The 10,200-nt window shown below is 33.0% G+C and overlaps 1 protein-coding gene across 1 annotated transcript; it reads left to right on the top strand.

The window, feature by feature from the left end:
* Nucleotides 1-4,176: 4,176 nt before the first annotated feature.
* LOC107613870 (Lojap-related protein) lies at nucleotides 4,177-7,616 on the top strand. The gene is made up of 5 exons (XM_016316046.3): nucleotides 4,177-4,528; nucleotides 5,065-5,191; nucleotides 6,189-6,327; nucleotides 6,439-6,527; nucleotides 7,121-7,616. The coding sequence occupies exons 1-5, from the start codon at nucleotides 4,280-4,282 to the stop codon at nucleotides 7,240-7,242; spliced, it is 726 nt and encodes a 241-aa protein (XP_016171532.1). The 5' UTR covers nucleotides 4,177-4,279; the 3' UTR covers nucleotides 7,243-7,616.
* Nucleotides 7,617-10,200: the final 2,584 nt, after the last annotated feature.

A 10,200-nucleotide genomic window follows, 5' to 3' on the forward strand; every position in this document is an offset into this window, starting at 1 on the left:
TTTTATATATAGCAATCAATATCTTTTAGGATTAGTAGTAGTTTTATTAGCCAAAAAAGTTGACGGTGATGGAAATCAGGGGCTGCCGTGCTGGTTTGGAAAGGTTTCGGAGGGTTGTGTAGTAGTAGTTTTATTAGTAGTAGTTTTATTAGCCAAACTGGATTTTATAAAAAAAAAATCAGATTTTAGATTTGGATTAAAAAAAACCGGATTTTAGATTTGGATTTAAAAAAATCGGATTTAAAACCGGTTTTATATGTAAAACTGGATTTAAAACCGATTTTATACGTAAAACTGGATTTAAAACTGGTTTGTAAGTAAAATCGGATTTAAATTATAAAACCGGTTTAAAATCAGTTTTTATTTTTTCAAACCGATTTAGAACCGGTTTTTCTCTTCAATCCAGTTCTGGTTTGGTTTCATGAACCATAAAACTGGTTCTGAAATGGATCCAGTTTGGATTTATAAAAATCCAAACCATGCCCACCCCTAAGCGTACTAATATATCTACAATAGATCAAAATTATCTTGATATCCAACAAAATCATAATCTAAACACAATGATCTCTAACTTTAGTTTCTCACTTCATATGTATGAACATGAAATGTTTTGTTATAACAAAACTTATTTGTCTACTATTTAGTGATCTATTATTTTTATCTGATTTAAATATCTGCTAAAGATATTAATAAAGTACACAATAATTGTAAGTGAACAAATTCGTTATCCATCAAACTACTGCTAAAGATACTAATAAAGTACACAATAATTGTAAGTGAACAAATTCGTTATCCATCAAACTACTGCTGAAGTATAACAAACTTTATGCACTTTTGAACTTTATAGAGGCACCTAATGAGACTATACTTGTTTCCCATAGAGTTGAATATATAATCTTATTTATAATTCTGCATACCGCTGACATATAAGAATAGTAAAATTATACTTACTCTCACTGAATTGATATAAGTCATCAACTATATTTATCTCAAAAGACCCTATGAGATAGTAATTTGATGAAATATAAGTTACTAATGACAGAAAGTCTCCTTTTTTCTAATTGCAAAAAAAATTCTATTTAAAAAATAGACTAACATTAATAAATATAACTTTAAAAAAAATAATATATTCACACAAGTTACATATCATATGAATAAAATTTATATAATGGTAGATTCTTCACAAATATCCAATGCAACATTAATATTTAGACTTTGGACTGAAATATTAATTTATAAGCGGTATTTTAATACAGTAATCAAACATTGATAATAAATCCTGTAAAATAATGTCTATCTTTGGACAAACTTATTGTTCACATAGAGCCAAATAAGTATCACATGTTTATTACCACAAATGTGCATGTAATTTTGGTCAAGTACAAAACTTCTCTGGGCCGATCTGTACTCGCATAAATTACGCACACATAAATTCATTTAGTGCGACTTACCAAATATTCTCAACAAAATTCTGTCAAACAATAAGCCTATCTTTGGATCGACTCATTGTTCACATGAAAATCTAAGAACTATACCTATTTATTACCGCATATATTTTCTATCAATTGGTCAAACACCAATCTTTCTTCCAATTAGTGGTTTCATAATTAAATAGAAAATAAACACAAGGTTCAATGTTTATTATTTGGCCAAACAATAAAATCTTTTTGGGCCGAATTGTACGTACAAATAATAAGCATTGATTTAAGTTTAATTAGTTACCCAAACATATAGTTACAATCAATATGTAAATGTAATTCAGCCAAATATAGATCTTTCTTTGGACTAACCAATATTCGCATGAATTACATATATTCAATTATTCATATTCCTAATATTTCAAATAAATCAAATTTTTACAAAAAGGCTACTTTAGTTACATAATGTTCAATTAATTTAATCTAAAACTAAATTTTATAAAATAGATAAGTACAATAATTCAAATTGTTATTTATTTTCTTATATAACAAATCTAAGACACTTACATAACACAAAAATTAATAAGTAAACAATAAGCCACAATATATAAGAACCACATAACATTAGATGTCCTTATTAATGAATTGTTCATTTCTTTGTTTAACACAAAATTAAATCCACGAAAAAAATGATTCAAATAACAAAGAAGACAACAACTCTCTTGTATAATAAAATTTCTATGTTATGTCTCTAATAAAAAAAATAATCACATAAATTTTTTTTTAACAAATTAAACTCAAATAAAAGAAAAAGAAAAAATAAATTTCTCTTTGCCAAAAAGTAATTTCACAGTGAATTTGTAAAGTCAAAATAAAAAAATCAAAGGTGCACTATTAATAATAGTATACAGAAGATCACTGCACAAAAGGCAAAAACAAAAAGAAGATATAATCGTTTTAATAAAAAAAATGATTCAATAATCAAATTGATCTTTTTAACGATTCAAGCATGGAAGACTCTGATACAACTTGTTGAAAATTCTCGGAATTATTTAACCCCAAGGTCATCCATGTTAAATCATTAAGAAAGAAATAATTAAATGTGGAAGCGTACCTAAATTCATGAGCATGATTAAAAGAGTTTAGTTCATTGATCTTCCTCAACCAAAGTCTTCTGTATCCATAATAGGGTTAAATGATAATTCTTTTGATGGGAAAAGAGTTACGGAAGTGGCTTTTGTGTGTTGGAAACTAAAATCCTGACGTCACTATTTATATTTGAGTATGGTACCTATTAAACCCTAAAACCCAAATAAAATAGTATTTCTGGTTTTTTTCTCATTTAATTCCGAATCAAAAATAATAATGACTTATTTAATTCAATATTTATAACAATAAATAAGATCACTGTTATATAAGTCATTTAATGTGAAATAGCTTAATTCTGTGATTGAAGTGCACAACACATCCACTGTGCAGGAATTCTCTAATATTTTCCAAAACATCAGCATCCTCTACAATCCGAGTAGCTTGACTTTGAGCGTTGATGATGGTGAAGGTATGCAAAAGAATCGGTATACAAATGAGCTGACAACCAAAATTCATCGCAAGGGTAATGCCTTCCAAATTGCTACCAATTCGAGGGCATAAGCATCACGCAGGACATACCCGAAATTCAGCCCGAGAACTCTTTAAATTAACACTAGCATCACAATTAATTTTCATCCAATTGTAGGAAGGTGTAATCCAAGAAACAATAGCGCATTGGTCGTCGAATTTAGTTACTTTGATCTTTGAACAACACATCTAGAAAAAAGAATAATTATAAAAAAAAAAAATATATTTTTTTGGATGAATAATTAACTGAAACAAAGTGCTTCTAATTTGCAAGTGTCCTGTATCTGAATTATTGTTAAGTATGGAGGGAGATTATTATAATGTTTTACTTTATTTTGATTGCTATGATCTCACCTTGATCAATCATATCAAGTGAGTGAAAAGAGAAAAAAGTGGTGGTAACATAATGGAGATTGAAGGCAACAAATCGTTTTGGTTTCATACAAACTAGTAACCTTATTCACAGTAAATAGAGTGTTTTGTCACTATAAAATTGTTGTTTGACACGTTAGCAGTTAACATTACACATAGGATAGATCCGTTAAAATTTTATAGAGAGATTAGTAAAAAGGTCAGAACGTCCAATAAAATAAGTTGTTACGGACCGTAATGTCAATTTTGTTTTGTTAAGAGGCAGATTGTCATTTAAGCAAATGATTAAAGGTTGGGGTTAGATTTTACTCAATAAAATTTTAATAATTAGATATTTTTATCAAACGAATTGTATCTTTTATAAGTATAAACTTAGTTTAATTTTTTCATGGTTAGTTTATCATCACTCAAATCTTTAACGATAAGACATATAGTTATTTATTTACTTATTTTTTAGTTTCATAATCATGCATGATAACATTAGTTTGAGTATATGCTCAAATAGGTTCTTGAGGAATTTTTCATCGTACATTTTTATTTTTTTAAAAAAAATTAATTACATTAAATTTTTTGAATTTTACAAAAATAAGATATATAAGTCTATATCTTAGTTAGACTCATTATTTATATTTAGACAAATAGATCCTCAAAAATATAATTAAAAAAATTTATGTGTTATTTTTTGTAAAATTTAAAAATTTTTATGTAATAAAAATTTCTTAAAAATCAAAACCACTGATTCAAAATTATACTCTATTAATTTCTTCAATAATTGAAAATGAAAATAATATCGTGATCCTTTTCTCATCTATCTCTTCTCCGCTCTGCTTCGAAAAAATCTTTCTCTTACAGTTTTCACCACGGCCACCACAATGCTACCCTCCGCCACGTTCTCAGTTGCCGGAACCACCACCGGAGTTCCGACAATATTCTCCGGCGAGTTCTGGCAGCTAGGTTACCACGCTGAAACGGACCGCTCTCGGAAACTCAGGATTCACTTCAGCTGCTCTTGCCGCGCAAAGGAGCGACCTTCGCAACGGTTCTTGAAGTTGAATTCGAAGAGAAGGTGCACGCTTTTGACCTTTGCCTTCGGTAAAGAAGCTGAAGACAGCTTCTTCTCGGTACGGTGTCGTTTCTCACTTTCATGCCTACTCTATTTTCTTACTTCCTCTTTTCTCTTTCTTTTTTGCTATTTTGTTGAGAATATTTGGAAATCTAATGGAAAAGAAGTACTGCACCTTTTCTAAAATCTTTTTGTATCTTGTGATTTTTATTATGGCGCTGGTTTTATATGAGATTGAATGCTAGTAAAATGCGGTACATGAATATGGATTGCTAGAATATAGTCTTATTTGATGTTCAATTTTTATGAAACTTACTAGTATATATAATCTACATGATAGGTGATTATAATTTGCGGTTAGATCAGTAAAAATTAAATTTTATGGAGAAATACGAGGGGTTGTAACTTTAGTTAAATCAACACTAATTTAATGGCCACTTTAATTTCTTAAGAAAATCCTTCTCTCATTCACTTTTTCACAATGATTCATGCTTTAGGTTTTGTTCTATGTCTAAATCTGGAGAATTTGTAAATTGTTGTGCCTTGCAAATGAATGAATGATGATGCAGGTAACATGAAAGACAAATTTTGCAGGATGTAGGTGAAGATACAGATGAGATGTATGATGAATTGTTTAAAAATTATGGAAAAGTGGTATTTAAGAGGAAAGATCAAAAGCCTGCTACTGCAGAGGTTGATGATGATGCCGAAAGCCTATCGTGTAAGCGTCAAAAGCAATATATTAAACTTGCAACTTCATTTTTATATGCAATCTATCACTTTTAGTGGCGTGTGTCTTGTATCAGGTTTCTTCTTGAATTTTATCACCATCATCGGTCAGATTATCTGAAATATGAAAATTAGTAAATTGCACGTAAAGACTTCTGTAGAGGAATTTAATCACTGAATCTGGGTCAGTAGCAAATGTTTTCAGGAATGGCCTCCAGAGTAGTTTTATAAGAACAAATGCTATTACAATTTTTCCCAACAACCAGAAGTTGTGTGCCTCACAGATGGTGGGACAAAATGATAAGATGAGAAGCATACGAAAATAATTCATTCCTAAAGTTTACATGTAGGTTTATTACTACAAGAAAGTCTTTGCTCACTAAATAGGGTTGGGTACATACGTCATCTAACATCATTGTGACTCATCTATTTTCAGTCATGTCAGGGCATAACAAGCTATTAAAATCTGAGTACTTTTGAAGGGATTTTTTCTCTACTTCTACTTATAGGCTATGAAACATCTAATGTACTTTTTGCCTCCCACCACATACCTAGTCATGTATTCTCAACTTCTGGTCATGCCTCTGTCAATCTCCCATCTTTGCATTCTATAGTGGTGAATCCTCTGCTGAAGATCTATGTAGATATGCCTTCTCCTTTGAGATAAGTTATTCTTGGAACTTTCTCATTGTTTTTTTTATTATTATATTGCCTATAGATGCAGTACCCTGTAATCCTCCCTTTTATGGTTTAGGCCTGAATAGAAAAGCACTCTCTAGGTTTGGCCTATGTTGTCTGTAAAATCTTTAATTTCTACTTGTGGCTAGTTTTCAAGTTTGGAAAAACTTTTTCAGTTTCTTGTTTATACAAATATACTCTGAAGTGAGTGGCACATGGAGAGAGAGATAGAGAGAGTGAGTGGTGAGAGGATTTACAATTATATTGCTGCTTATCCTGTGCCAACTTATTATTAACTGTGATGTTTGCAGTTGCTGTGGAGATGGCCAAGGTTGCAAGTGAGGTTAAGGCAGCCGATATAAAGGTTTTGTTTGTGAAGCCTCTTGTTTACTGGACTCGATTTTTTATCATAGCTACGGCATTTTCTCGTCCCCAAATTGATGCCATCGGGTATGGACTTTAATCATTGATCCTTGTATCTTTTACTTGGCAATGCTTAATGATTTGTCTTTTTTGCATTGTCAAAAGCAGAATGTTTATTATGCTTATGTTGCTTTTTAGGTCCAGAATTAGAGATTTAGCTGAAAAGAAATATGGAAAATTTCCAACTGGAGACTCAAAACCCAACTCATGGACCCTGTTGGACTTTGGTTAGAGTTTTCACATCTCAGAATCTTCTGTTTACATTGATTATTTTTTTTATTTTCGAAGTTTTTGTTCATGGACACAATTACAAACTTTTGAAGCATGAAGATTTATTTGGAAGTCTCTAAAAATTTCAGGGATTAACATATTAATTTAACCAAAAAGGGTACATTGTTAAGAGTATAATCCAATATCCACAGAATGCAGCACTACAATAAAAGCACTTGAATTCCTATCAAAAGATAAAAGCACCTCAGTTTTCTGCAGTATACTAGAGAAACTACTTGAGTTTTGATTGGACATTGCACTCAAAGATGTACCAAAGATTAGCCAGCAACCACAAAACTACTTAAAATTGCACATTGAACTCCAACAGATGCAACAAAAATTCAACAATTGCCAACCCTCTTTGCTTTCCGAAAAAGCTCTAACATCCATCACCAACAATTCCTCCAAATTTTAACCTTTAAGATAGATACATTTTCAATAGTTCACCACTGAGTCAAACAATAAATGGTAACAAATAACAATGGTCTTGCTAGTTCTTGTTTCTGCAATCTTGCAATGTATGCCAGCTTCATTTTCATCTTGATCACAGGCGATGTTGTTGTCCACATCTTTCTTCCACCTCAAAGAGCTTTCTACAACTTGGAAGAGTTCTATGGTAATGCAACACCTGTAGAGCTGCCTTTCGAGAATCAACCACCATTTTGCAATTGAGGAGACGTTGGTATACCATTAACTTTAGTCATGGCCAGCTTTGAGAAGACACAAAATCACTGCCAATTTTGGTTTGTTTACAAGATTATGGGATAAACGTTTATCAGCATAAGAGTTTTTAGTGGATCATTCAATGGTGAAACGATAATAGCAATTTTTATTCGTCCATAAGTCCTTCCCCAACATGTATATTACTTGTTATCAGTCCCGGAAATCAATCTGTATTGGATAGTTTTGCATAAGGGGGGTTCTAGTAACTAGAAAGCTTTTCAGACTAGATTAAATTCAACTCGTTCTGTAAATTTTTCGTGTAATTTTACTAGCTTCAAATTTTATTGAATATTGTTAATCTCTATTGTTATCACTCCCAGAAATCTATCTCTATGGCGTTCACCTGGTTATTATCAAACTAATAAAATTATCAAATTAATAATACCATACCTAGTAAGTATAATCCAATCCCAACTTGGCTTCACCGTTTCATCATATTTATTAATTTACTTTCCATAAATCCTAAACTGAAATCCTCACCGTGTGTTTAAGGAGAGAAAAAAAGCTTTTAAAGACATACACGCATTGCGCATTAGCATTGCGCATTATCATGGTTTTTGATAATTTTTTCGAAGGACTACAAGGCTTAATAAAAAAAATACCTAGTTTAGTTCTTGATATTTAATTTTGTAAGACTGATTAATTCTTCTATTAATAATCTTTCTGGAATATGCTTATGTGACACGTTTATTACTAATATATTCTCTACTTACACAATAAATTTAACTAATATATTTGAAAAATACATGATTCTAAAAACGGATCGGATTCGTAGGTCGGACCGAATTGACTGCGAACCGGAGATTATAACGATTCGATTCATCACTTGAAATCGCCAATAAAAAAATCGGATATGAATCATTGAACCGGCTATGAACCAGCCGGTCAAACCTAAACCAGAACGTCCCATTTGAACAAAATGATGCCGTTTTGCTTAAAGAAAAAAAAAAATCAGAAAAGCGGGTGTGCCCCTCAGCACTCAAAACTGATCCGGACTGATCTAAACCGACCAATCGAACCGAAAAAATAAAAAATCGAACAAACCAAAAATAAAAAAACCGAAAAAACATGTTTTGCTGTTTTTATTGTGGTTCGATTCGATTTTCGGTTCTGATAATAAAAATCCCAACCGAACCGAACCAGTATATTAAAAACCCTAAAAAAACCAACACCCTCCCTCCCCCCCGCCCACCTCCCCTCCCAAAACGTGACTATCCTCTCCTGACTCACACGTGACCTAACCCCACCTCCACCTCCACCTCCACCCCCACCCCCAAACGTAAACCTAGATCTAGGCCCCTAGCTGCTCTCTTCTCAGTCTCGCACTCTTGCTCTCTGCACTAGAGTCTCGAGCTTGAAGCCCTTCCTCCCAACACCTGGCAGCCCCGCCGAAGCGTTCTTCCCAGCGAGCACCGACCCAGCAGCGCTCTTCCCAAAAGCGCTGACCCAGCAGCGCCGAAGCCTTCTTCCCAGCGACAGCGAGCACGGACCCAGCAGCGTTCTTCCCAGCAGTGCCGAAGCCTTTTTCCCAGTTCCCACCGAGCCACCCAGCACAGCACAGCACAGCCTAGCAGCGCCGAAGCCTTCTTCCCAGCAGCGTTTCTGGCCGCCCACAGCACAGCACAGCACCGACCACCGAGCCACCCAGCCTCCGATTCAAGTGAGATATGGAGCCCGAGCCTCCGAGTCAGGTTTGTACTTAAGTAATTTGACTAATTTTTGCTCAATAATCATTGATTCATTGTTGCTGGTTGTTGTTAACTTGTTATATTGTTTAGGGAAATTGATTGTTTTATTTGTTTTATTGTTTTACTTGTCACTGATCATGATTTCATTGTTGCTGGTTGTTGTTTTATTGCTGGTTCAGTGATTGTAAGTCCTTTTATCTGGTATAGCACAAGTCAGTTAATATTATGAGATACTGATTTTGATTTAATATTTCTGTGTTTTGCTACTCCTGCTCATGCAGTTCATCCTGAAAGTTGGAATCTTATATGGTCTGTTTCAAGGTCAGCTTGATTTTAGTTGGAATCCTGAGTTGTTTTTTAATCTATTCATTTAACTTTTGGATTGTGGTTATATGCTTTTACACAAGTAACCTGTATCTGAGAGTAGTTGTAGATGTTGGTTACTTTTCTATAGTCTATACAGCTTTCTAATGGTCTATACTGAACTTTCTAATTTCCAAATGCAGCATACTCACAGGGCTTCTTTCATTCATGGTGAGTGCCTTCTTTGTATTCTAATTAAATTCTTATTCCTTCCATTTTCTATCTTATTTCTTTGTTTGGAAGATAGTTATCTTGACTCACCAAATCAGAGTTATGGGGTAAAAAATGCAAGTTATTGTTCCTTTATAGCTTTAGTAGCTTGCAGTTGGTACCTTACCATGTATAGAGATTTTCTTGAGTTTTTGATATCTGATGGACTTCATTCTTTCAGATGGACAACAGCCCAACCATCGGCAGTGTAAACACCACCACCGCCGAGAAGCAGCGTTTAGCAAAATCTTACCTTTCTTTCAATTGCAAGAAGTAGGTCTATTGCATCATCTTTTCACAAGTCACCATAGGATTTAGCAAGGTCTCTACAATTTGTCTCCCATTTTCTTTAATTGTCGTATTTGAATTATTTTCGTCGTTAAATTTCATTGGATCACCTCCATTTTAGTTTACTAATATATATGTATGTCATATTGTTAAGATGATTATATACTCTTCTCTTGTACGGATCTCTTTGGTTGAACTTTTACTCTACCTTCTTTTGTGTCTAAACTAAACCATATATACTGCTAATTGCTACTACCGTTAGGATTTTGTTCTATCTAGCGAACCATTCTGCTCTGAAATCGTTAATTAGGACATGGATAAATAGCGATAGGTGCTGCGGATGTGGATAGGTAATTGG

The sequence above is a fragment of the Arachis ipaensis genome, chromosome B8 (genome assembly GCF_059453495.1).
Source record: "Arachis ipaensis isolate K30076 ecotype BB chromosome B8, ASM5945349v1, whole genome shotgun sequence".
In the NCBI taxonomy this organism is placed as follows: domain Eukaryota; kingdom Viridiplantae; phylum Streptophyta; class Magnoliopsida; order Fabales; family Fabaceae; genus Arachis; species Arachis ipaensis.

What these genes read in the sequence shown, in the direction of transcription:
- LOC107613870 (XM_016316046.3), top strand. Translation starts at nt 4,280, where the DNA reads ATGCTACCCTCCGCCACGTTCTCAGTTGCCGGAACCACCACCGGAGTT. An exon ending in CTGAAGACAGCTTCTTCTCG is followed by an intron (nt 4,529 to 5,064) that starts GTACGGTGTCGT and finishes CAAATTTTGCAG; the next exon opens with GATGTAGGTGAAGATACAGA. An exon ending in CCCCAAATTGATGCCATCGG is followed by an intron (nt 6,328 to 6,438) that starts GTATGGACTTTA and finishes GTTGCTTTTTAG; the next exon opens with GTCCAGAATTAGAGATTTAG.